Raw genomic sequence first — 27358 nt, 5'->3', positions numbered from 1 at the left:
AGGGGGGGGACTTGGTGAAGGGGTGAGCCTAGTAAACATAATGTTCTTCATGTAATTGTAGATGAATGATACAAAAAAAAATTATTTAAAAAAACTAAAAAAGCAGTAGTACATTTTATAAGCATCTCTCTGGATTTTATTTGCTAATTTCACATATGAGAATACAAAGCTTGTTTAAAAGAACATCTTAAACTGATTCTAAAATAATCGTGCATTTATTTGAAATGTTACTTCTTGACATATTTTCAACATTTCATTTTAAATATTTTAATAATAGCATGAACAGAAGTAAGAATTTACAGGTAAAGTACTAACCAGCTATCTTTTTTTGTTGTTTTCAATTTAAAAAGCTTTTTTGTAGTGCACACATTCTTAATGTGGAAAGCATGCATTGGCATATAAAATATAATTATAAAATTAAGTGTGGATATTGGGCACTTGGTGTTTCCATGTGTTAATATTATAGAACAACTTGCAAATGTTGCTGTACTTTAAAAACTGTTCCTGAAAACTTCTTTAACTTTATTGTAAGTGTTCAGATTTCACAGAAATGTTTGAGGAGAATATTACTTTCTGTATAAGTGAGGCCCTGACACTCTTAAAGCTGAGGTCACAGTTTATATCAATGTGAAAAATATTTGCTATTTTTATATACATTGTATAAATGAAATAACTATAATATTTTACTAGTAACATCTGGCAAGACTAAATGTTAAAGGCGAACAAATCTTGGTGTGTTTTGGAAGCTGGTCCTGTACAAGAGTAAGTTTGAAGATTTTAGCAAACTGCTGGGAATAACAAATTATGTCAGGGAGTTATTTTTAGTTTTTGGTTTTTTGTCTCAATACAGTAAAGGCTTTCCTTTTGGTAAATGTGAGGTAGTACTTAGATATTTGGGATACTGTTTGAATAAGTACAAGATATTTTATTAAAATTGAGACTTTCTATTTTCACCTTCAGATATGATCTTTTATATTAGTTATTTTTGAGATATTACAGTACCTTTTTCTTGAAATAGAAAATATTTTTTAACTCTGACTCTTAACTTAAAATTACCAATACTTTTATAACATTTTACACCTTGGCTACTATCAGTTTCCCCTAAACATTTTAAAGTAATGAGGCAAAGCCTGGACTATTGGATGACATCCATTTATGGTATAAGGTGTGACAACACATACACTTAACACACTTAACACCTATATGTTGTTTATACTTGAAAACTTGTTCTGGCTTCACAAACCAGAGAAATTACAACTACACATTAAAATGACTCAAGAATTTTCATGTTTGATTACTAACTGAAGGAAAGAACATTCTTCTCTGCTTCCTTCTCCATTTCCTCAAAGTACCACTTTCTTTCCCTTTGATAAAAATGGCTTCATGGTAGCTTCATCACCACCACACTGGCATCCACTCTTCCAACGTTGACAGGAGCTTCCTGACACAGAAAATAAAGACAAGGAAAGAAATGTTGTTGGGATGAACTCTGTCTTTGATATAATATAGTATGCTGGAGTTGAAAAAGTCCTTAGCTTTTCTGGTCCAACCTTCAACTTGCATCAAAATAAGGGGAAATACAGAACAGATCACAGTCCAGGGTGGTGGAAAGAACATAGATATTTTTGAAATGATGCAGACCTGAATTTGAGGAGCAGGTGATATTGAAGAAGTTTCACCTCTCTGATAATTTTCTTCTTTGAAAAATTACAGCTAATAATACTCATCCTTTATTTTGTCATTTTGTTGTTTTTCTTTTGGGCACCAGTCAAAAAATGAAGCACACATTTGTGGATGAGGGCATTGCTCTTTGACTCAAAAATCATAGTATATACATAGAAAGTCAGCCAGAGAGTAAAGCTCTTAAATTAATGAATATATTCACTTTTCTGTGAAGAGAACAAGTCCATAAAGTCAAAGGATTATTCTGCCCTCTTCCATATAAGTACTATTGGATCCTGCTAATGATCAACTAGATCAACTAGTAATTTTCTGTGGCACACATAAAACATGCACTACAAAATCTTCTAAGAGAATGTGGATGGCCCCTAGAGAATAAGGTAATCCAGTTAATTCCAATCATATATTTTGAAATCTTTTATTGAGACCTGAAATACACCAATCTTATTACTTTCAATGAGGACCTCTCTCCATTCATCTTTATGTGCATCATATGACTCAACAGTATTCAAATAAGTGTGTCCACCATATCCTGCAACCACATAGAGCCTGTCTCCAGGGGCACATACAGCAATAGCAACTTGAGGAACCCTCAGAGGTACCGCAGTTGACCTTGAATCAGTTTTGGACCACGCCTTAATAGGTTTAGGAAGACAAGAGAGAGAAGTCCAAGAGTGTTAAAACTAAAAATATAGACATTAATGAAATTTGTATTTATCTAAGCAGTTAAAAATGGTTTATAAATATCAAATGTAGTCCACTGAATGTTAAGGATCAGCACATGATGAAATTCTATTCCACCACCAGAGAACACGCGAAGCGTATCAAAATGTATTTCCTTTGCAAAATACTATGCATTTATTTGATACGTACTCAGATTCTCTATCAACAAAACTCACATATTAGCATCTTAATATTCTTTGAAATATGCACCCACTATCACTTCATGTACTGATAGGAGAGCTTTTGTTTTCTATTACCTTATTCATTATTTATCAAAGTTTCACATGATCCTGTTTATACAACAGCTCTCATTTTAAGGAAATCTGAATATAATTGCCTTTTCACTATGTATGATGGGGTATCCTGGTTTTCGTATCATTTGTAGTTAGGACGACTATAGTCTTATCCTATCTTTTTCCCCCTCTGGAAGTTCCTATTTATCTTCAAAGGAGCCTAGGATTATTTTCCATTTACCTTTACTTGAAGTTAACTAACTCCTTATCCCAAGCCCCTCTATAAGCAACTAAAGGGCATTTCAGTTAGTAATATTAATTAAAATCTTCTCCAGGAATTATTTCATAAAATTTGACGCCTATTCAAAAAATATGTAATACTAAAATCTAAAACAACTGACTAAAATAGAACTCATATAATTATACGTGGAAAGGCTAATTTTATATTGGCCTATTTGAAAAACAATGAAAAAATATGTACCAGATGGAAGAGATTTTCATGTATTATCTTCTATTAATTTCCTTATAGTTCTAATACATCTCTGATTTCTGTTTTTATCTCTTTAATCATATTATAAATTATCTGATCCTAGGTTTCCATTTGAACTGGGATGCACATCCAGGAATGTTTTTTATTTTGAGAGGGCATCTCTCATATTTATTGATCAAATGGTTGTTAACAACAATAAAATTCTGTATAGGGGGGTCAATGCTCAATGCCCAATCATTAATCCATCTCAAGCCTAATTCTCATCAGTCTCCAATCTTCTGAAGCATAACGAACAAGTTCTTACATGGTTAACGAATTCTTACATAGTGAATAAGTTCTTACATGGTGACCAGTACAAGGGCAGTCATCACAGAAACTTTCAGTTTTGATCACGCATTATGAACTATAAACAATCAGGTCAAATATGAATATTCGTTTGATTTTTATACTTGATTTATATGTGGATCCCACATTTCTCCCTTTATTATTATTATTATTTTTATTTTTAATAAAATGCTGAAGTGGTAGGTAGATGCAAGACAAAGGTAGAAAACATAGTTTAGTGTTGTAAGAGAGCAATTGTAGATGATCAGGTGTGTGCCTGTAGACTATGTGTTAATCCAAGCTAGACAAGGGCAATAAAACATCCCCGGATGCAGATTTCTCTCAAAACAGGGGGTGGGAGAGGTTCTAAGCCTCACCACTGTAGATCCCGAATTTCTCAACTGATGGCCCCCCTGCGACTGTGCTTGTCTTAGGTTGTTCCTCCCTTGAGGAATGTTACCCGTCTCTGGCAAACCAGTCATCTTCTGGGGCCACACAGGGAGATGTAAAGTTGGTGAGAGAGAAGCCATATTCTTTGAAAAGGTTAGCTTTTTACTTCTTTGCAGATTTATGCCCTGTGGCTTCTATGCCCAGCACTTATCTCGAGGTATATTTACCACCTGGAGGAATTATGATGCTCGGTAAATTCAATATGAAGCACGAATTTTATTTAAGGGTTGTAATTAGGAAGGAAGAAGAAAAGCTAGAGAGGTAGCATATGGAAGAAAACATGGGAGGATTATTTCTTTGATATATCTTCTTGTAGAGTACCTTAAGCATGTATAGGTTTCAAACTACTAACTAACTTGAGTACACATATTAACATAATAGGAGAAAGGTGACATAAACTAAGCAAATCTATAATTACCATCCATCTCCAGTAAAGCCAAGAAAACCAGTTAGGCACCCTAGGCATTTGTGAGAATTTGTCTATGATATGATGGATATTGTCCAACTGTACTTGAACAGTCTGAGAGAAATCAGACAAATTAAAGCAACCCATTACTGGGATCTGTTCACATCCCATATGTTATTTTAACCGTAGATAGTCTATAGTCGTAAGATTTTGGAGTGCTCCAACTTGCACCACTCCCAACTCCTGGTTGAGTTCCAACAGTACAGATCCGGACAAAGTCGTTGTCTCACTGTATGCACATGCCAGCCTAGACATCTCCCTCCTCATTCCAATGGCAAGTCCAGGAAACGGTGGGTTGGAAGCAGCCACAACCGCAGCATCGCCCGGATCCCTGTGGAGGCTTTTTGATGATCATCGGCATGAGTCCGATGACCTCGGCATGAGTCCTCCAGAGAGTGCTGATGCTGGAAGCTCCTCCTCATATCGTATCTTAGTTCATTTTCTGGGTAGCCAAGCTAGGCCTTGATCTTCTGCATAAAAACAAACAGACCCTTTGCCCACACTTTGAAATGCCCTCTATACCACTGTGTATCACTTTAAGTGATACACTTAAAGGGTGTCAGATGATCAACTATGGAGGTCAGCGCATAGGAACTGCTCTTTTTTTTTATTAAGAGAAAGGAATGTTATCAGTAAAGAGTACCTTCATATCCGATCATCTGACACCCTTTAAGTGATCAAAATTGAGGATATTTAAAGCATGTGTTAATCTTTGATTTACCAAATTTTATCCTATCAAGGAGTAATCCCCGTTTTATTTTTTTCCATTCTTTTTAATATTTAATCTACACCTACATGAAGAATACTATGTTTACTATGCTCTCCCCTATACCAAGTCACCCCTAAAAACCACATTAGAGTAACTGTCAATCAGCATAGCAAAATGTTGTAGAATCACTACTTGTCCTCTCTGTTGTACAGCCCTCCCTCCCCTTTCTCCCTTCACCCACTATGCATGCTAATCTTAATACCCCCTTTCTTCTTCCCCCACCCTTATCCCTCCATGTCAACCCATCCACCCCAGTTCCTTTCCCTTTGGTACCTGTTAGTCCATTTTTGGATTCTGTAATTCCGCTACTGTTTTGTTCCTTCAGTTTTTCCTTTGTTCTTATACTCCTCAGATCAGTGAAATCATTTGGTATTTCGTTTTCTCCGCTTGGCTTATTTCACTGAGCACAATACTCTCCAGCTCCATCCATGTTGCTGCAAATGGTAGGATTTTCCCTCTTCTTATGGCTGGGTAGTATTGCATTGTGTATACGTAACACATCTTCTTTATCCATTAATCTACCAATGGACATTTAGGTTGCTGCCAATTTTTGGCTATTGTAAATAGTGCTGCGATAAACATAGGGGTGCATCTGTCTTTCTCAAACTTGATTGCTGTGTTCTTAGGGTAAATTTCTAGGAGTGGAATTCCTGGGTCAAATGGTAGGTCTGTTTTGAGCATTTTGATGAACCTCCATACTGCTTTCCACAATGGTTGAACTAATTTACATTCCCACCAGCAGTGTAGGAGGGTTCCCCTTTCTCCACAGCCTCGCCAACATTTGTTGTTGTTTGTCTTTTGGATGGCAGCCATCCTTACTGGAGTGAGATGATACCTCATTGTAGTTTTAATTTGCATTTCTCTGATAATTACCGATGTGGAGGATCTTTTCATGTGTCTGTTGGCCATCTGTATTTCTTTTTTGGAGAACTGTTCAGTTCCTCTGCCCATTTTTTAATAGGGTTTTTTGTTTTTTGTTTGTTGAGGGGTGTGAGCTCTATATATATTCCGGATGTCAAGCCTTTATCAGATCTGTCATTTTCAAATATATTCTCCCATACTGTAGGGTTCCTTTTTGTTCTATTGATGGTGTCTTTCGCTGTACAGAGGCTTTTCAGCTTAATGTAGTGCCAGTTGCTCATTTTTGCTGTTGTTTTCCTTGCCCGGGGAGATATGTTCAAGAAGAGGTCACTCATGTTCATGTCTAAGAAGTTTTTGCCTGTTTTTTCCCAAGAGTTTAATGGTTTCATGACTTGCATTCAGGTCTTTGATCCATTTTGAGTTTACCTTTGTATATGGGGTTAGACAATGGTTCAGTTTAACTCTCCTACATGTAGCAGTCCAGTCTGCAAGTACCATCTGTTGAAGAGACTGTCATTTTGCCATTGTATGTCCATGGCTCCTTTATCAAATATTAACTGACCATATATGTCTGGGTTAATTTCTGGAGTCTGTAATCTGTTCCACTGGTCTGTGGCTCTGTTCTTGTGCCAGTATCAAATTGTCTTGATTACTATGGCTTTGTAGTAGAGCTTGAAGTTGGGGAATGAGAGCCCACCTACTTTATTCTTCCTTTTCAGGATTGCTTTGACTATTCGGGGTCTTTGGTGTTTCCATATGAATTATTTCGTCCAGTTCATTGAAGAATGTTGCTGGTAATTTGATAGGGATTGCATCAAATCTGTATATTGAGTTGGGCAGGATGGCCATTTTGACGATATTAATTCTTCATAGCCATGAGCATAAGATGTTTCCATTTGTTAGTGTCCCCTTTAATTTCTCTTAAGAGTGACTTGTAGTTTTCAGGGTATAGCTCTTTCACTACTTTGGTTAGGTTTATTCCTAGGTATTTTATTCTTTTTGATGCAACTGTGAATGGAATTGTTTTCCTGATTTCTCTTTCTATTGGTTCATTGTAAGTGTATAGGAAAGCTACAGATTTCGGTGTGTTAATTTTGTATCCTGCAACTTTGCTGTATTCCAATATCAGTTCTAGTAGTTTTGGAGTGGAGTCTTTAGGGTTTTTTATGTAGAGTATCATGTCATCAGCAAATCGTGACAGTTTAACTTCTTCTTTACCAATCTGGATTCCTTGTATTTCTTTGTTTTTTTCTGATTGCTGTGGCTAAGACCTCCAGTACTATGTTAAATAATAGTGGGGAGAGTGGGCATCCCTGTCTGGATCCCGATCTCAGAGGAAATGCTTTCAGCTTCTCGCTGTTCAGTATAATGTTGGCTGTGGGTTTATCATATATGGCCTTTATTATGTTGAGATACTTGCTGAGAGTTTTTCTCATGAATGGATGTTGAATTTTGTCAAATGCTTTTTCAGCATCTATGGAGATGATCATGTGGATTTTGTCTTTCTTTTTGTTGTTGTGGTAGATGATGTTGATGGATTTTCGAATGTTGTACCGTCCTTGCATCCCTGGATTGAATCCCACTTGGTCATGGTGTATGATCATTTTGATATACTGTTGAATTCTGTTTGCTAATATTTTATTGAGTATTTTTGCATCTACATTCATCAGGGATAGTGGTCTGTAATTTTCTTTTTTGGTGGGGTCTTTGCCTGGTTTGGCATTAGAGTGATGCTGGCTTCACAGAATGAGTTTAGAAATATTCCCTCCTCTTCTATTTTTTGGAACACTTTAAGGAGAATGGGTATTATGTCTTCTCTGTGTGTCTGATAAAATTCCGAGGTAAATCCATTGGGCCCTGGGGTTTTGTTCTTGGGTAATTTTTTGATTACCGTTTCAATTTCTTTGCTCATAATTGGTTTGTTTAACTTTTGTGTTTCTTTCTTGGTCAGCCTGGGGAGGTTGTATTTTTCTAGGAACTTGTCCATTTCTTCTAGGTTTTCCAGCTTGTTGGCATATAGGTTTTCATAGTAGCCTTTAATAATTCTTTGTATTTCTGTGGGGTCTGTCATGATTTTTCCATTCTCTTTTCTAATTATGTTGATTCTCTTTTTCTCTTAATAACTTTGGCTAGACGTTTATCTATTTTGTTTATTTTCTCAAAGAACTAGCTCTTGGTTTCATTGATTTTTGCTATTGTTTTATTCTTCTCAATGTTTATTTCTTCTCTGATCTTTATAAGTCCCTCCTTCTGCTGACTTTTGGCCTCATTTGTTCTTCTTTTTCGATAATTGTGATGTTAGACTATTCATTTGGGATTGTTCTTCCTGCTTCAAGTGTGCCTGGATTGCTATATGCTTTCCTCTTAAGACTGCTTTCGCTGCATCCCACAGAAGTTGGGGTTTTGTGTTGTTGTCATTTGTTTCTATATATTCCTTGATCTCTATTTTGATTTGTTCACTGATCCATTGGTTATTTAGAAGCATGCTGTTAAGCCTCCATGTGTTTGTGAGACTTTTTGTTTTCTTTGTAGAACTTATTTCTACTTGTATACCTTTGTGGTCTGAAAAATTGGTTTGGTAGAGTTTCAATATTTTGTTTTTTGCTGAGGCTCTTTTTGTGCGCTATTATATGGTCTATTCTGGAGAATGTTCCATGTGCATTTGAGAAGAATGTATATCCTGTTGCTTTTGGATGTAGAGTTCTAAAGATGTCTGTTAGGTCCATCAGTTCTAGTATGTTGTTCAATGCCTGTGTGTCCTTACTTATTTTCTGCCCAGTGGATCTATCCTTTGGGGTGAGTGGTGTGTTCAAGTCTCCTAAGATGAATGCATTGCAGTCTATTTCCCTCTTTAGTTCTGCATTTGTTTCACAAATGCTGGTGCTCCTGTGTTGGGTGCATATATATTTAGAATGGTTATATCCTCTTGTTGGACTAAGCCCTTTATCATTATGTAGTGCCCTTCTTTATCTCTTGTTACTTTCTTTGTTTTGAAGTCTATTTTGTCTGATATTAGTACTGAACCCCTGCTTTCTTCTCACTGTTGTTTGCTTGAAATATGTTTTTCCATCCCTTGACTTTTAGTCTGTGCCTGTCTTTGGGCTTGAGGTGAGTTTCTTATAAGCAGCATATAGATGGGTCTTGCTTTTTTATCCATTCTATTACTCTGTGTCGTTTGATTGGTTGATTAAGTCCATTTACATTTAGGGTGACTATTGAGAGATATGTACTTATTGCCATTGCAGGCTTTAGATTCATGGTTACCAAAGATTCAAGGTTAGCTTCTTTAGTATCTTACTGCCTAACTTAGCTCGCTTATTGAGCGGTTATATACACTGTCTGGAGTTTCTTTCCTTCTCTCCCTTCTTATTCCATCTCCTCCATTCTTCATATGTTGTGTGTTTTGTTCTGTGCTCTTTTTAGGAGTGCTCCCATCTAGAGCAGTCCCTGTGAGATGCCCTGTAGAGGTGGTTTGTGGGAAGCAAATTCCCTCAGCTCTTGCTTGTCTGGGAATTGTTTAATCCCGCCATCATATTTAAATGATAATCGTGCTGGATACCATATTCTTGGTTCAAGGCCCTTCTGTTTCATTGCATTAAATGTACCATGCCATTCTCTTCTGGCCTGTAGGGTTTCTGTCGAGAAGTCTGATATTAGCCTGATGGGTTTTCCATTATAGGTGACCTTTTTTCTCTCTAGCTGCCTTTAAAACTCTTTCCTTGTCCTTGACCCTTGCCATTTTAATTATTATGTGTCTTGCTGTTGTCCTCCTTGGATCCTTTCTGTTGGGGGTTCTGTTTATTTCCGTGGTCTGTTCGATTATTTCCTCCCCCAGTTTGGGGAAGTTAACAGCAATTATATCTTCAAAGAGACTTTCTATCCCTTTTCCTCCTTCTTCTGGTACCCTTTAATACGAACATTATTCCTTTTGGATTGGTCACATAATTCTCTTAGTGTTGTTTCCTTCCTGGAGATCCTTTTATCTCTCTATGTCAGCTTCTATACGTTCCTGTTCTCTGGTTTCTATTCCTTCAATGGCCTCTTACATCTTATCCATTCTGCTTATTAATGCTTCCAGGGTTTGTTTCACTTCTGTGATCTCCTTCCTGACACCTGTGATCTCCCTCCGGACTTCATCCCATTGCTCTTGCATTTTTCTCTGCATCTCTGTCAGCATATTCACGATTTTTATTTTGAATTCTTTTTCAGGAAGACTGGTTAGGTCTGTCTCCTCAGGTGTTGTCTCTAATCTTTGTCTGCCTGTAGTTTTGCCTTTTCATGGTGATCGTTTGCAGAGTTGGTATGAGTGACAGCTGGGAGAGCTTTCCTTCTTGTTGGTTTGTGTCCTTCCTCTGGGATAATAGCGACCTCTAGTGGCTTGTGCTTTGCAGCTGTGCGCAGACAGGGCTTCAGCTACCTGCCCAGTTGCTATGGGGTTTATCTCTGCTGTTGCTGTGGGCGTGGCCTGGCTGGGGCTGCTCCTCCAAAATGGGGGAACCCCGTTGGAGGGGAAGCGGCCGGGAGGCTATTTATCTCTGTAAGGGGCCTCTGTGCTCCATTGCCCAGGGGGTTAGAGTGCTTAGAGATCCCCAGATTCCCTGCCTCTGGGCTGTGTCCTGTCCTGCCCCTTTAAGACTTCCAAAAAGCACTTTCCAAACCAAAACAACAGCAACGAGAAAGAAAAAAAAAGGAAAAACGTGCGATTTTTTGTCCTCAGGCGGTGGTCTCAGGCACCCACTCACCAGTCTTGCTGCCCTGTTTCCCTAGTATAGGGGTCCCTGTCCCTTTAACCTTTCAAAAAAGCACTTGCCCAAAAAAAAAAACTGCTCCCGTTTCTTTCCTCTCCAGCATCAGCCTCAGGCACCCGCTCACCGGTCCTGCCGCCCTGTTTTCCTAGTATCCAGGACCCCACGCATGCACTGTGTCTGCGCTCTGGTCCAGAATCCTGGGGCTGGGGATAGGCGTGCTCGGGTTCCACCCGGCCGGGGCTTGTATCTTACCCTCTTCGTGAGGTGCTGGTTTCTCGCAGGTGTGGATGTGGTCTGGATGTTGTCCTGTGTCCTCTGGTCTCTATTTTAGGAAGAGTTGTCTTTGTTATATTTTCATAGATATATGTGGTTGTGGGAGGAGATTTCTGCTGCTCTACTCATGCTGCCATCCTGGCTCTGCCTGCGTCCAGGAATATTTTTCATAGTATGTGAAAATAAGCAATTATTAACATAACCTCAATTTCCATTACATATTTCTGAGTGTCACAAAACATATCAACTTGAGTTCTGATATTACCATAAAACCCAGAAACCAAAAATCTCATAGCTGTATGATTTAGCTAAAGCGAATCTTCAACACAATTACTTTTAATTGAGGCTTTACTCAGCTTACAGAGTACACCCATGTATAAATGGCGAACCAGAGCTCACAGAATTTCCTTAAAGCTTTGCACCTAAACCCAAGACTTTTATACATGTGCATAATAATGCTGAAGATATATGCTTGTTTATATTTGGACACTTTTTGATTAGGGAACAAAAGTGTTCTGGGGAATATGAATCTTTTGAGGAAAAAACTAGCAATATGGTTTCTATCTGTAAAGACACACAAAAGTAGTTATTTAAAAATAAGCCACTGTATCACTTTGAAATTAAAATATCATATGCCTCTCCCTTTTTGTTCTTTTTTGCCTTCCTGTCTTTTCTTCTTTTGGATAAGTTTCTGTATTCTTGTGGAAATAATATGGAGACTGTAGCAAAGGGAATCACTGCAGGAATTTTTCCTCCAGTTAGAATAACTAGGGATAATCTGCTTGACTTTTTGTCTCAATTCTCTCATTATTATAGAAATAGTAATCCCTGAACAAACCAACATAAGCTTATATTATAGATTTAGAAACCTTTAATTTATATGATTATCTTACATAACTGGATGACCCTTAGTCTTAGAAAAATTGTCTGGCAGTGATTGCAATGGGGTGTGTGGTGGACTTGATATGGGTGAATGCTGAAACCACAATGTTGATCATGTGAAACCTTCAGAAGACAGTGTATCAATGATATCTTAATAAAAAAAAGAAAAACTAAGACATGGAAATGAAGATTATGTGATTCTACAGAATATGTGCCTTTGATTGACTTTGTTTACAAAGCTATTTCACAACTCTGTAGATGTAGAGTTTAACTTGTAGAAAACTGAGTTTTCTTGTGATTCTTGCCTTTAACAATACAAATGAATTTTGCTTGACATAGAATTAATCTCCACCATGTAGAAATGTTAATGCTCAAAAATTACATTTTATTCCCTACAGGATATTAACTACACTCGCATCTATTCACAAAATTTTCAGCATTCCTAAATTATCTATATACCTTTTCTTCAAAGACTGGTTTTAGCTCTTACAGGCTTGCTTCATTAATTCATCACAGAAAATCCTTGACACATGTAAATCTTGTATTTGTATGAAAATCACAACTTCCTGAAAATTATACTTTAGCACTAGCAATTTTCTCAAGTTTTTTGAAGGAAAATGCTAATAAGGGGATAATTATAGCAGTATCAATAATACTCTTTACAAAAGTAATACAAAAACAGTATCATGAACTAACTTCTTTTGAGAACCTAATGGGTGGCAGGAAATGTACCACGTACACTAACCTTGATTATCTTGTATGCCAACATTGAATATCTTGTCCCCAACAAGGTTGATACTCCAAGTATTCCCATTTTTCACATCAAGAAACTGATGTTTAGAGATATAAAGTAACAGGAGGAGCAAGTTCACGTAACTTGTAAGTAGTAGTCCTGGGATTGGAACATAGACTTCGCTTGATTGGTGCAATTTATTATTTGAATAGTATAATCTTAGTATTCATAAGAACTGGCTTTTCTCCAGACTCTATTAGCCGGTTTTCTTCACACTGCATCAACCGCTTCTTGTAAGCCATGAATTGTTTTTCTCATGCCATTTTCAAGACTGTTTCTTTGTTTTTGATGTTCAACAGTTTGCCTACGCTGTCTCAGAATGGGTCTCTCTAGGTTTGTCATACTTGAAGATCCAGATGAGGTTTCAAACTAAAATCTCTGATCTACAAAGCTTTCTCCTTTATTTCCAGTTTTTATTGTGCTTTTTCCTCTCCCTGAAATTCTCTTCATTTGTTTGTATACATACTATTACAAATTTTATCTCTTGCATGAATTTCCCTTGAGGACACCATCCCACACCGATCTCTATCTTGTGAATTTAGACAACCTTACTGACTGTAAATTTCTCATTTGGTCTTAGGCAATACTATTTAGCTATTATATTTGCATATTTTTCTATCTTGAAAAGGAGTATGAATGGTATAACTGCAAAATCATAGGATTGACTTATTTTGAATATGTCACACCTTATTCATACAAATAAGTGTTTCCCATTCAAAGAAGTTACCCTTGGAAAATGAAGTACTTAACACAATAGAGCATTGTTCAGAACATAAAACCTTTCTTTGGGAATTCTTTATGTATATTTTGTGGTGGTAAGTCTTCATCTTTTGAAGATCAGTTTGGTTTTTGAAACAGTTATTTTTTATTGAGATGGTGAATGTGTTGAGTGATACAGCTGGGCATAAAGTTTCTTTATTATTACATCCCTTTGGTCTTATTATTTTAACAGTTAACTATCAAACAAAACAGCATATTCTTTTAATGTATTTCTTAATGATGGAACTGAAATGGTTAAGGAGAATTTCTTCAAAAATATTTTGAGCCTAAGAGAAAGTGTGAGATTTCACAAAGGATTAATCCCCCTAAAGGATTAACACTTATTTGGAAGCCTACAAATATTTCTGGTAGCCTGAAAATCTTTCTCATTTCTGGAAAAAAGAAAAACAACAAATGAATACATGCATAAGAAAGTAGATAATTTACCCTTTCACATGGTTAGAAAAGCTGGTGCAATTTTAGTATCAGAGGAATCATGGCCCACAGCAACATATAAGAATCCATGGTATGCTGCAACTCCATGTCCACGTCTTTTAGAAATTGAAGCACACAGGCTCCATTTGTTAGTGTGTGGGTCAAGGTATTCCATTGATTTGAGGCATGAACATCCATCATGTCCACCAATAGCATATAACCTAAAATAAAGACACAAGCATGTGTATACACATGTGGAGAGGGAGATTCTATTTCCAATTTGTGCATAGAATGAAAATGAAAGAACCTTGCACAAAGCATTTTAAGTTTCTGAATACATATTCTTCTCTGGTAGTATTTTGTAGCAGATGGTCTGACTCTGTGGATGTATACATAGTTGAAGGTACTTGGTAAGGTCTACCTTAATCCAATTCTCTCTCCCTTATCATTTTTGTGAGTTACTTTGACATGGTGGATTAAAGGATTCCATAGGCAATGAAATACAGAGAAAGGGGAGATACCAAAAGCATTGGCAGTGTTTGTCAATTATGTTTTAATAAAGGTGGAAATTTAAAAAGCTAGGTGTTGCCAAAGACCAACTCTAGCAACCTTATAATACTAGCTGAATTCAACTGCCTTGTACTGGAATCCCAATAGTCTTTGTTTTTATTAAGGTATTATTGGTATACACTCTCATGAATGTTTCACATGAAAAACAATGTGGTTACTACACTCACTCATATTATCAAGTGCCCACTCATATGCCATTACAGTCACTGTCCATCAGTGTAGTAAGATGTCAGAGATTCACTATTTGCCTTCCCTGACAAGTAGCTGTCCAGTTTTGCCAACACCAGGTGTTGAGAAGGCTGTCATTTCCCCATTGTATGTCTGTAGCTCCTTTATGACACATTAATTGACCATATATGCTTGGGTTTATATCTGGGCTCTCTAATCTGTTCCGTTGGTCCATTGTTATGTTCTTGTGCCAGTACCAAACTGTCTTGATTACTTTGGCTTTGTAGGAGAGCTTGAAGTTGGGAAGCGTAATATCTACCAATTTATTTTTCCTTCTCAGGATTGCTTTGGCTCTTTGCAGTCTTTTCTGCTTCCATATGAATTTTAGAAAGATTTTCTCTAGTTCATTTGCAGAATGCTGTTGGTATTTTGAGAGGAATTGCATTGAATCTGTAGATTGCTTTAGATAGGATTTCCATTTTGACAATATTAATTCTTCCTATCCATGAGCATGGGATGTGTTGCCATTAATAGGTATCTTCTTTAATTTCTCTCATGGGTGTCCTGTGGTTTTCAGAATATAGGTCTTTCAATTCACTGGTTAGTTTTATTCCTAGGTATTTTATTCTTTTTGCTGCAATTGTGAGTGGAATTGTTTTTATGATTTCTCCTTCTGCTAGTTCATTCTTAGTGTATAGGAATGCAACAGCTTTCTGTGTATTAATTTTGTATCCTGCAGTTTGCTGAGTTCAAATATTATATCTAGTAATTTTGGAGTGGATTCTTTAGGGGTTTTATGTGTAATATCATGTCATCTGCAAGCAATGACAGTTTAACGTTTCCTTACCAATCTGGATGACTTTATTTCTTTGTATTGTCTAATTGCTGTGGCAAGGACCTCCAGAATTATGTTGAATAAAAGTAGACAGCGTGGGCATCCCTGTCTTGTTTCCGATCTTAAAGGAAAGGCTTTCAGCTTCTTACTGTTAAGTATGATGTTGGCTGTTGGTTTGTCATATATGGTCTTTATTATGTTGTGGTACTTTCCATCTATGCCCATTTTGTTGAGAGATTTTATCATGAATGGATGTTGAATTTTGACAAACGCTTCTTTGGCATCTATGGAGATGATCATGTGGGTTTTGTCCTTTTTATTGATGTGGGAGATGATGGTGATTGATTTTTCTAATACTGAAACATCTGTGCATCCCTGGAATAAATCCTAGTTGGTCTGGCTAGAAGATATTTCTGATGTATTTTTGAATTCGGTTTGCTAATATTTTGTTGAATATTTTGCATCTATGTTCATCAGGGATATTGGTCTGCATTTTTTTGTGATGTCTTTGTCTGGTATTGAAATTAGAATGATGCAGGCCTCAGAGAGTAAGTCTGGAAGTATTCTCTCCTGTTCTACTTTATGGAAAACAAAGAGGATGGGTATTACATCTTCACTAAATGTTTGATTAAAATTCAGTGGTGAAGCCATCTTGTCAAGGGATTTTATTTGTAGATAGTTTTTGATTACCAATTCAACTTCATTGCAGGTAATTAGTTTGTTCAGATTTTCTGTTCCTTTCTGGGTCAGGTTTGGAAGTTTGCATGTTTCTAGAAATTTGTCCATTCCTTCTAGAATGTCTTGTTTATTAGCATATGACTTTTCATACTATACTGTAATGATTCTTTGTATTTCTATGCTGTCCATAGTGATTTTTCCTCTCTCATTACTGATTCTGTTTGTGTGTAGACTCTCTTTTTTTCTTCCTAATCTGGCTTGGGGTTTATCTATTTTGTTTGTTTTCTTGAAGAACCAGCTCTTCTCTGCTAGTAATTGTTTCACATATGTAGGTGCTCCTGTGTGTTGGTTGCATATTTATGTTAATATCTTTTTGTTGGATTGACCCCTTTATCATTATGTAATGTCTTTCTTGTCCCTTGTGACTTTCTTTGATTTGAAGTCTATTCTGTCTGAAAGAAGTACTGCAACTCCTGCCTTTTTCTACTATTAGCTGTATGGAATATCTTTTCCATCCCTTCACTTTTAGTCTATGTATGTTTTTGGGTTTAAAGTGAGTCTCTGGTAGGCAGCATATAGTTGGGTACTTTTTTTTATCCATTCAGTGACTCTATGTGTTTTGATTCGTGCATTCAGACCATCAACATTTAGGGTGATTATTGATAGGTATGTATTTATTGCCATTGCAGGTTTTAGATTTATGCTTACCAAATGTCCAAGGCTAACTTCCTCACTATCTAAGAGTCTAATGTAACCCACTTAGTATTCTATTACAAACACAATCTAAAAGTTCTTTTTTTCTCCTACTTATCTTCCTCCTCCATTCTTTATATATTAGGTATCATTCTGTACCCTTTGTTTATCCCTTGATTGACTTTGGAGGTAGCTGAATTAATTTTGCATTTTCCTAATAATTAATGGTTCTACTTACTTTACTGTAGTGTTATTACCTCTGGTGACAGCTATTAAACCTTAGGAACACTTCAATGTATAGCAGTCTCTCCAAAACACACTGTAGAGGTGGTTTGTGGGAGGTAAATTCTCTCAGCTTTTGCTTCTCTGGAAATTGTTTAATCCCTCATTCAAATTTAAATCATTGTCTTGCCAGATAAAGTATTATTGGCATGAGGCCCTTCTGCTTCTTTACATTAAATAAATCTAGCCACTCCCTCTGGCCTGTAATGTTTCTGCTGTGAAGTGTGATGATAGCCTGATGGAGCTCCCTTTGTATGTGATCTTATTTTTCTCTCTGGCTGCTTTTATAGTCTGTCCATGTCCTTGAATCTTTGTCATTTTACCTACTGTATGTCCTGACATTGTCTTCCTTGGCTCCCTTGCGTTGGAAGATCTGTACACCTCCATGGCCTGAGAGACTATCTCCTTCAGCAGATGGGGAAGTTTTCAGCAATTACCTCCTCAAAGACACTTTCTATCCCTTTTTCTCTATATTTTATTCTGGTACCCCTTTTATATGAATACTGTTATGCTTAGATTGTTCACACAGATCTCTTTCTGTGCCTCAGCTTCTCTGTATTACTGTTCTCTAATTTCTATTTCATTTATCATCTCCACTGTATCTAGTCTACTTTTAAAACCTTCCACTGTATGTTTTGTTTCTGATACTGTGTTCCATAATGATTGGATCTCCAACCAGAATTCATTCCAGAATTCTTGAATATCTTTCTGTACCTCCATGAACATGTTTATGATTTTCATTTAGAATTCTTTTTATGAAAGATCAATGAGATTGGTTTCATTTGAGACTTTTTCTGGTGAACATGGGATTTTGCATTGAACCAGGATCCTTTGGTGGTTCATATTGGCAAGTGGCGCCCTCTAGTGCCCAGAAGGTCTATGCTTGGAGAAGCTCAGCCTCTGGAGCAATGTCTGGGGTCACAGGGGAGCAGTGTGGGTGCCAGGCAGTTGGAAAGAGCTGCTTCCTGCTTCCCAGATGATTCCTGTCTCCATTGCCAGGACCTGTGGGCTGAGCACACAGGTGTAAGACTCTATGCTTTGTTTCTGGCAGCAGTAGGCAGGGCTTCCCTCTTGTTGGCCTGATGCCAGGACAGGGTTGGTTGGTTTGGGAACCAGGTGCAGGCTGGCCTGGAGGAAGGCACAAGAGGCTGTGTATCACAGAGTGGGCCTTGGGGCTGTGTATCCAGCCAGGGAGCAGGAGAGCCTGAAGATTGTGAAAGTTCCCAACATTCTGGGCAGAGTGCCCCTGGACAATTTTGTCTACCTGTCCTTTCCCTGAGCAGTAAGCTCTGTGCAATTCTTGCCCCTTTAGCAGCCCTCTCACCATTAGGACGTCTCTCAGACAGCCTGCCTTGTTTTTTGTCCCAGAGCAGCAGGATATGGATCCAGTTTCCCCAAGAGGCTGGAATCTCTCTCTCCAGGTATTCTGCCTGTCTTAGCTTTCTAACCTCCGTAATCACCAAAGCATCATGCAGTATAGCTTTGTGCTCCCAGAACAGATCTCTAAGCTAGGTTTTCAGCAGTCCCAGGACTTCACTTTCTCCCCATGGTTTCTCTTCCTCATGCTGGTTTGCTGCAGTTGGGGAAAGGCTTGGGTCCTTTTGGTCATGTACTGGGAACTTCACCCTGTTCCATGAGGTCTGCTCTTTTCTCCAGGTGTATACAGTCAGGTGCAGCCTTCTTTCCTCTTCCGCTTTCAGGATAAGTTGCCTGAATTATATATTCCTATTATATGCCTCTGTCTCACTTCCACACTGCAATCTTCAATGTCCTCTCATCTTTATGAACTGCTTTATTTAATATAAAAATATTGCCACTAAAAAAACCGTAACAAACCCCTAAGTAAACAGGGTAGAACCAAGAAACTGGAATTTTTCCTAGGGAGACACATTGTCAATGACATGTCCCCGATAAACTTTATAATACAATTATTTTGATGAGCAAGAATTTTAAATCGAACTTAAATTAAATCCTGAATCAATGAAGAGAAACATTTACTAAACTATATGTCTACAACAACACTTCATTCACAGTTATGAGCTCATTTGTTTTCTGACTCAGGAAAATAAAATTAAATTAGTCAAATTTCATGCTTTAAGCCTATTCTCCAAGAGTTAGAAGATGGTCACTGAGTCCCCTGATATCATTCAGGTCACACCAGAGATAATGACAGTTAGGAGTCTTTTAAACTCTAAGACATGGTAAGGTGGATTTCTCTTAACCATACACATTTCCTACCACATACACAAGTGTTGAACACATCTATGTTGAAATTTCTGTTGAGATAATTTATATGACAAAGTACTGGCTTCATACATAGGAAATATGGAAACAGAAGACTATCTCCTGCCACTGATATTATCCTGGTGTCTGAAATTCTTACCATTCAAGTGCTTCCAATATGCTTGTCATTGTCTCCAAAGGTCCCTTGTCAGAAAGCACATAATTACATGGAAAAAGTAACCATTCAGGCTCTTTGCCACCTCTAACACCACAGGACTTTAATATATTAGCTTACTCTTCTAGGCAAGTGATCATAAAGAGGGAAAGATTCAGAAAGACATACTAGATGTAATTCTAGAGTTGGGAAATCAGCACTTCTCTTTTTAAATCAGAATGAATTTTTGAAGGACATACAATAAAATGAACAAATATTAATGTGTAACTTGATAAATTTTGAAATGCGCATACATATCGCATAACCATCACCAAGAGTAAGATATCATACCAGCATATCTTAATAGATCTCAGGTAATGTTAATGATGCTTGTCCCAGAATGACACTTGAGTGGCAAGGGAATACAGAATATTTAATTTAAATGTTCATTTTTAGAAAAGTGTTTTCTGTCATATTGAATGGAGAGTTCCTAAAACGCCTTTTATGACTGATAACTAGGATGTCCTGCTCCCTGGGAATCCTTACTCACTGATGGGGCACATCAAGAAAATGCTCTTATCATATGACCTGAGAACAAAGGGCATGCTGGTTTGGGTTTACTCACTTGCCCTTTAATGCGACAATGCCAATTATGCTTTTAGAATTTGACATACTGGCCACATAAGTCCACTGACATCCCTCAAGGTCCTATCTTTCTACAGTATTTAGATAACTCGACCTATCATGACCACCAACAGCCTACACTGGTCCTTGAAGGGCAGCTACACCTTAAAGGATAAAAATAGCATGTGGGCTCACCAAGGTACACCACAGATAAGCGATACTGTTTCATTCTGCAAACAACTGATGGGCTAACAATTTTATGTTTCTTAAATGGTTTTGTGTATACATGAATGATTTACTTCTCTTGATATGAAACTAAATGTGGTCTATTAATCCTAGGAAACTTTCAGCCTGTAGTTACTGTATTGTGAGAGGCTATCACTGTTGTAACGTTGAAGTCAAAGGAAGTAGTGAGATACACTTTTATGGGGTTATCATAGAAAAGGGAAGCTGATTTTTTCTGGCATAACTTCAAGGCTAGGTTTTGAATGTTAAGGGGTAGATGAGATATGATACTGTGTCTTGGATAAATTTTAGAATTGTAGGCTATCTGTAGTAGGTCTTTTGAAACCCTTCTCTTTGTTCTGGGATTTAAAAAAAGAGATTCCCATGGGATAACTAAATAGACAGGGGTTTTTGAGATTTAGTCCAGAGTTTGTTCCATTACATTCTATAAATAACCCCTCTCTAACTGCTGCTTATCTGCGCTGGGAATTCAAATAATTGGTTTAATCCAACACCTTATTCACCATCTCAGTCTCTTAGTGGTATATCCTCATCACCTCTCTTACTTCTTTAGCGATATCAAAGAGATTTTTAAAACTTGCTGTGATTTCTCCTCAAGATATGTTTTCTAAGCTATGTCAATGAATCACACTGACACGACTGAGCTGCATATTATACAGTCTATCATTTGACATAGACAACGTGTTAGATAATTTGGGGTAAACAATAGCAGACCTTGATCTTCCACTGTTTAGTTGTATACAAGTCTGTTCTTAATTGACTTACTAAGGTAATTCTTCTTTATAAACAAAGCCTAGCTTGCATAAAGATGTACTCTGTCGAATATTCAGGAGAATCAATGCTCCTCACTATTACGGAGGTTTCTATTACATCTTCCTTCAATTTATTGGAAACCTATGGCTTAAGTGTAACCTAGAGCTGTTACACAGTTTCTAAATATCCCTGCCTTGGATCTGCATCCTTAGGGCTTTTGCTGAAATACCAACTTGACATCCTGGGAAGGGTCACACTCATGTAACTAGAAATACAATGTCTCTCCATCACCATGTGCTCATTCCTCGAAACTGAGCTTAGAAAAAAATTCCTGGTGTCAGTTTATGTTCCTCAACAATGTATTCCTTCTGAAAGTTTTTGTCTCCCTTAAAGCAGACCTGGTTAAAATACCAGTAGAAAGGAGATCGGATTCACAAGTACGACATCTGAAACAAGAGAGAGTTTGACAGGGTTTTACTATTTGCTTAAACTTTTCAGCATGTTAGAGACATTTTGGCTAATGGTTTGGCTAAATCCAATAACTTGCAGCTGAATTTAATTTTTAAATATCCTTACTAAGTATACATTCTTTAGAAAAGCTAACTTTTTTTGAAGCTTAAGGTAAACTATTTATTTACTAACTGTTACCCATCATTTTGAAAAAAGTCCTATAATTGCATAGAAGAAATCCCCTTCATAAAATCTTTTCTACAGGCATAATCTTTTATCAGATTCCAATCTGGGTTATACTTTAAAAAATCTCTGCTAACAACTACACATTCTTTAGATACTATGTAACACTAAGCTCTTACCTAAGCCGTGCCTCGGTGTTGACATGGGAGTCACCACAGTCCAGCTTTTGCCAGTTGGATCAAAACATTCCATAGTATTTAAGGTTTTTAAGCTATCACTTCCTCCGTGGACACAGAGCTTACTATCAATAACTGAAACTCCAAACTGAAACCTAAGGCTACGCTACTATGTAGCCAGCTGTTGGTCCTGAGGTCATATTTTTCACTTGTAGGATCTGTTAAAACGGATATTGGACAAAGTAAAAAAACACATGGATAAAAATGTTGAATTGGCACCATTCACATTTTATTGATGTACCTAAAATTTATAGCTTAGAATCAGTGATTGCAACTCACAGTAATGTTAAGTAGGCCAGATGATTCTCCAACTTGGCAGGCAAGACAACAGGAAAATTTTTACCACTCCTCAATCCAAATTCGTGTCAGAATAAAATGGTTTATTTGCTATATATATGGCTTACATGCTCATAATGGCTTCTTTGGCTACAGTATGCTTCTGGTAATACTAACACAGGTGACAAACACAAAAAATTACCTTGGAATCTACCACTCACTTATTTACACATCCACTATGGTTTTAATTACTTAATCATTCAATATATTATACATATTATTATACCATTCTTTATATTAATTAGGGCCCTTTGAAACTTCAGCTTGGGGGTGTGTATATGCTAATCTAAAATGCAAACAACCTAAGGAACAGGAATGCAAATTCCTTTTAAATGGGTCTTTGGTGTTGATTCATAGGAAGTTTCATGATGGTGAACCTAATGATTATAATTAAGACTAAAATTATTTATTACTATTGATATTCAATATGACATTGAGTTATTACCTCCTTTATGTGTTAATAGTTAATTTTCTATTCAAGTACTGAAACACCAAGTTTTCGGCTATAGCATATTGTCATCACTGCCATAATAAATTGTCATTATGTCATAATAAGTTGTCACTTCTGTAGGCAGTACTTTTTACCAGTCATTCAGAAAGGCTGTTAAAGTGTACTAAAAGTTTCCTTTGTACAACAGGGTTGTTCCTGACTAATAACCAAGATGGAAATTGGAAAAATTATTTTTCAAATGTAAAGCATACCTAAGACAGCTTAGTGATTTCCTCTATGTTTAAAATGATCTAAAAATGAATAACTTGTCCCTTTCCATACCATCTGAGTTTATTGTTTTTAATAAATGAAAAGCTACTGATTGTGTTGTATGTACAAAAACCCAGTTTAAAAAGTTTGACTGTGATCATGCTTATGATTTTCTGATTACTTTAAATGGTAGGAGTCATATTTAGCCCCAGCCACTTGTGTGATATACATATTTAGCAACTAATTCCAAGTTACTTGCATGAGTCAGAGAGGAAATTAAAGACTGAGGAAGCACTACCTTTCCTAAACATCAGAAGGTGTAAGTACAAAAAATACCTTAAAAAGAAAGGTAATAGAAGTAACAGAGTAAGAACAGGCATATCTGCAGAAATTCTTTAAAGTTTTATGAAGGAGTGAAAATTGGTACATTCTAAAATGTAATACTCATTTATGTATATAAATGCTACCTCGGTAATATTTTTGCTATACTTAGGTATTCTCCTTTTTCCTTTTTGGTTCCTAAGTGCTCATGCCAGTTTTTCAACAGATTCTAAAACCCTCAGAGAGGGCAATCAGTTCTGCTGTTGTTGCTCTCTCTTCTGAAATAGTGGCAATATAGCAAAAAGGAACATAGGATTTGAGTGAGAATTCCATTGCTAGTCTTTCTAGGTGTTTGTCCTTGGGTTGGCTATCTAAACTGAAGAACCTTATAGTCACTTCATCTGCCAAATCAGATGATAAATCTATCTTGTAGCCTTAGTGCAAGGATTAGAAATGATGTTTGCAAAATGCAAATCAAGGATCAGATAATCAAAAAGAGTAGCTTTACTACTATATTAGTTGGCTACAACTTACCACAGGGTCTTTTATGTTTCCAGGCTGTAGGTACACAAAAAGTCTCAGAAGCTGGTTCTTGCGTCCTTCCATATAAAACTGTGGTAATGGAGTCAAGGGGCGGTAGGGACACATTTTCAGAAACTGATGAGTTGTAAATACGTATTCCCATGTTCTGTAACAATAAAAAAAGAAAACAAACACAAAAACAAAACAAACACCAACAACATTTTCCACCACTCACATTGAAACGTAGGTTCTTTTTTCTAATCAGAAACTAAGAATGACTGTAACTTACATTTTCTATTTAGTACCTGTTTAATTTAAATATCAAACAAGACACCGTTCAACATACTGTTACTATTCATTCTATTCAGTAAAATGCAATAAAATAACAAGTTGTCAGACCTGAAATTAATTATAAAATTTCATTGTTTGTTGTTTTCTGAAGATTACTCGTTTTCTGAGTTTACTCTACTGCATTGGAAATAATTGTATTTGCAAGTTCTTGTTTTATAGATGTGATTAATTGGCATTAGTTCCTGTATCACCTTCAATTTCCATATTAAAGTTACAACTACACATATCAAAAGGAAGAATAAGTTCCTAGTAGCACAGAACGTTGATGTTCACATCATTTTCTACAAGGTGTCCAATGAAATTTCCACATGTGATTTGGTGACTTTTAAGTAGCTTGACTTTATTTCCTCAACAGTCAACTTCACTACAAAATCCTTGCCCCACTGTTTTGGCAAACATGGGTCTACTGAATTATATGTAAAAATATATACTGAATTATATGTAAAAAAATTATATGTAAATAGGTTCTTAGAATATTCAAAGTGATGATGGATTCAGAAATATTTCCTTATTCCCTTTGATAAAATTCTTACGTAAAATCATTACTTTATTCCAGGTTTTAACTACTGATCTTATTATCTTTACTTCAAGATCCTTTGTGACTGGCCTTTGAGTACCTAACACGAAAATGACATCAAGGTGTTGGAGGCCACTTTTCTATTTCTGACAAAAAGCTAATCTGGAGGACCTTGTCCGTTCCATTATGATAAACCTTAAATAAGTTTTCTTTGAAAAGATCTCATACTGCAGGGAAAATGCTCATATTTAAAACTTGCGCCACAAAAGTACCTGTTCAGAGAATAGCCAACACTAATAAAACATTATTTCCCATAAGGAAATTACATAAAGAAGCCTAAAATTAGGTTTAGATGCCAAGATTTTAATACAGCTTAAATACCACCCTCATAACTCAGAGGGTGTTTAGAATACATCATCTCTTTCAATTGATACTTTCAATTAATTAGCTTGTCCTGCTACCTTTCATAGGATTCATTCCTCCCACAGCATAAAGAGCTCCCACAGTGAATTTTCTAGGCATGGTCCAAGAGCTTTGCAGCATGTGCCTTCCTCTCAGGTAAGAGGTGATACTTCATAGCTTCTATCAGGGGTTTCTGGCACTCAAGTTAGCAGTAAACATGGGGCTGTCTTCAGGATCCACCAGTAACTGAAAAGCAATTATTCGCGGTATATGAAATGAGGAGCCCACTATTAGAAAGATCATATTTATTTAGAGAAATTTGGAGAAAACTCTATAGCTAATTCAAATGTAGAAATGCTGTCTTTTAATATTTTAAATTGCATAGTGACATACTTTGTGTTCACTGATGATCTGAAGTGTCTAAAGCCCTCCATGTAGTAGCTAAAGTACTCTACAGATTTGATGTATTATTCATCATTGGAATGCATACACATTCACTCTCAAGGGGTGAACGTGAAAAAGCACTCATGAAATGTGTTTCTTAAAGCATTCAAAGCGAAGGACTGTGTGCATGAACACAAAGCAAGCATCTCCCAGTCTATTGCATGTAGCTGGCTAAGTAGCCACCTGTAAGCTGGATTTAGATGAGGGAATGCAAACATGCCCAGTGAAAATGAAACAGCAGTGCCTGCAGGGTGTCACATCTTTATCATCAAATCATTTTTGTAAAGTATTCTGAAAGTAGGTGCCTTTTATCTGTACACATGTACGTGTGTACATCAGTGAAGTACATGTGTTAAGAAAAAGGCAACAGATCATCAAAAGTAGATGGCTAGTCCTTTCTGGCAAAACCATCACTGCCTGACACAGTAAGACCCTAAATGAATCGGATGTATATTAGATATAGTATTTTTCCTGAGATCAGCTGAGAAATTACATTTGTTTCAGAATTTATCAAGCATCACTTAGATTGTTCCTTGGAGTCTGGGGTTCACAGTATCACAGGACATTGAGAAGAGTATCACTTTGTTGTAATGAAGGTGCTGGTTTCACTCTCTAAAACTTACCTGAAGTTTCCTGTTCTGCACTGGTAAATCTCACCTGTTCTCACCTTACCTATAATCTCTGATGGATCCCTCTTTTCATTTGGCTGGTGAGACCCTAGGAATTTCCTAATGCATACACTGCTGAAAATAGGTCTGAAAATTGGGCTGTGTAAATTTTTTCTTCCAAAAATATTCTTCAAAAGTTTACTACCATTCTCTTCATATATTACGTTTCTAGAATATTTGTTTAAGGTCACTTTCAAAATTGCTTTGGAAAGCCTGTATTCGGTATGCCATTACCCACCACTGCCATCATCAGCAGAAGTCCCCAGGAGTCCCCATTCTAGGCTCTAAGGCCTGCTCAGTGGTGGGAGGCCAAGGTACCACTGGTTGTATGGGCTGGAAATTTACCCATCTTCTAATAATGTAAGAGAAGTCCAAACTAAGCACTTCGCTGAAAGAATGTCATATTGACTTTAAGCAGTGTAGAGTTAAATGTGTCTGAGCCTTTACACCAGTGCATCTCACATGTTTACATACCTTAGAATCATCTGGAGAACTTGCTCAAACACAAATTCCTTCTCCCTGTACCCAGGAATTGTTTCGGTATATATGTGGTGGGCGACAGAAATTTGAGTTCCTGACAAGCTTCCAGAAAAATGGCATGCAGCTGGTCCAGGGACATTTTGAGTAGCATTGCCTTAGAAAATCTATTAAATTGTATAGACCTTCTCATGAGAGTAACACACATAAGAACATTAGTGTAAAATTTCCATAGATGCTGAGCCTTGGGTCTAAGTTACATGTATATTTTAATGTTTCTCTTTTTGATGTGACTATTGCCTTGCCCCTTGAATAATTTGCTATATCCAGGAGGACAATGTTTTTTTTTCCATATGAATAGATTCTCAAGATTACTAGCATTCCATGGAATTTAACTTACACCTAAAAGTAAAAAAAAATGTAGAGTAATCATCAGCAAATCAGCATTCTTTTTCAGTATTAATATTTAATTAGTAACTTTGTTGAAAATCAATTAATTTTTGTAGTGTCTATGACACCGCTGATCCACTAGGTCCAGATAAGGTCACTCCTCCTAATGTGGATGATGTTTCAAGCCTTTAGCCAGAGGCTCTATATGAAGTGTGCAATATATTCATATGTATGATACATAAAGGATAT

At 36.8% G+C, this 27358-nt stretch overlaps 1 protein-coding gene and 1 long non-coding RNA gene across 7 annotated transcripts in view; both read right to left on the bottom strand.

Moving 5' to 3' along the window:
- Window positions 1–109: 109 nt before the first annotated feature.
- Window positions 110–27358, bottom strand: part of LOC140843040 (kelch-like protein 4) — a 116258-nt gene continuing 89009 nt past the window's right edge. For 2 of the 6 annotated variants that reach the window (XM_073228249.1, XM_073228252.1), the window contains 3 exons: window positions 23873–24026; window positions 21925–22139; window positions 19812–21558 (listed from right to left, as the gene is read on the bottom strand). In XM_073228249.1, coding sequence (XP_073084350.1) covers window positions 22012–22139; window positions 23873–24026 — 282 coding nt within the window. In that variant the 3' untranslated portion in view covers window positions 19812–21558; window positions 21925–22011. Of the gene's footprint in view, window positions 1442–19811; window positions 21559–21924; window positions 22140–23872; window positions 24027–25189; window positions 25377–27358 lie in introns of those variants that run through there. The other 4 variants (XM_073228251.1, XR_012127614.1, XM_073228248.1 and 1 more) reach the window with 4 other exon arrangements.
- Window positions 1448–19363, bottom strand: LOC140847552 (uncharacterized). The gene is made up of 3 exons (XR_012127615.1): window positions 12645–19363; window positions 10997–11165; window positions 1448–4836 (listed from the first exon to the last, which is right to left on the bottom strand). It is a non-coding gene; the product is annotated as an uncharacterized lncRNA (long non-coding RNA).

This window comes from Manis javanica, chromosome Y (assembly GCF_040802235.1).
Source record: "Manis javanica isolate MJ-LG chromosome Y, MJ_LKY, whole genome shotgun sequence".
Lineage (NCBI taxonomy): Eukaryota > Metazoa > Chordata > Mammalia > Pholidota > Manidae > Manis > Manis javanica.
The sequence above is the reverse complement of the archived record's forward strand: the minus strand, read 5'-3'. Positions and strand labels throughout refer to the sequence as shown.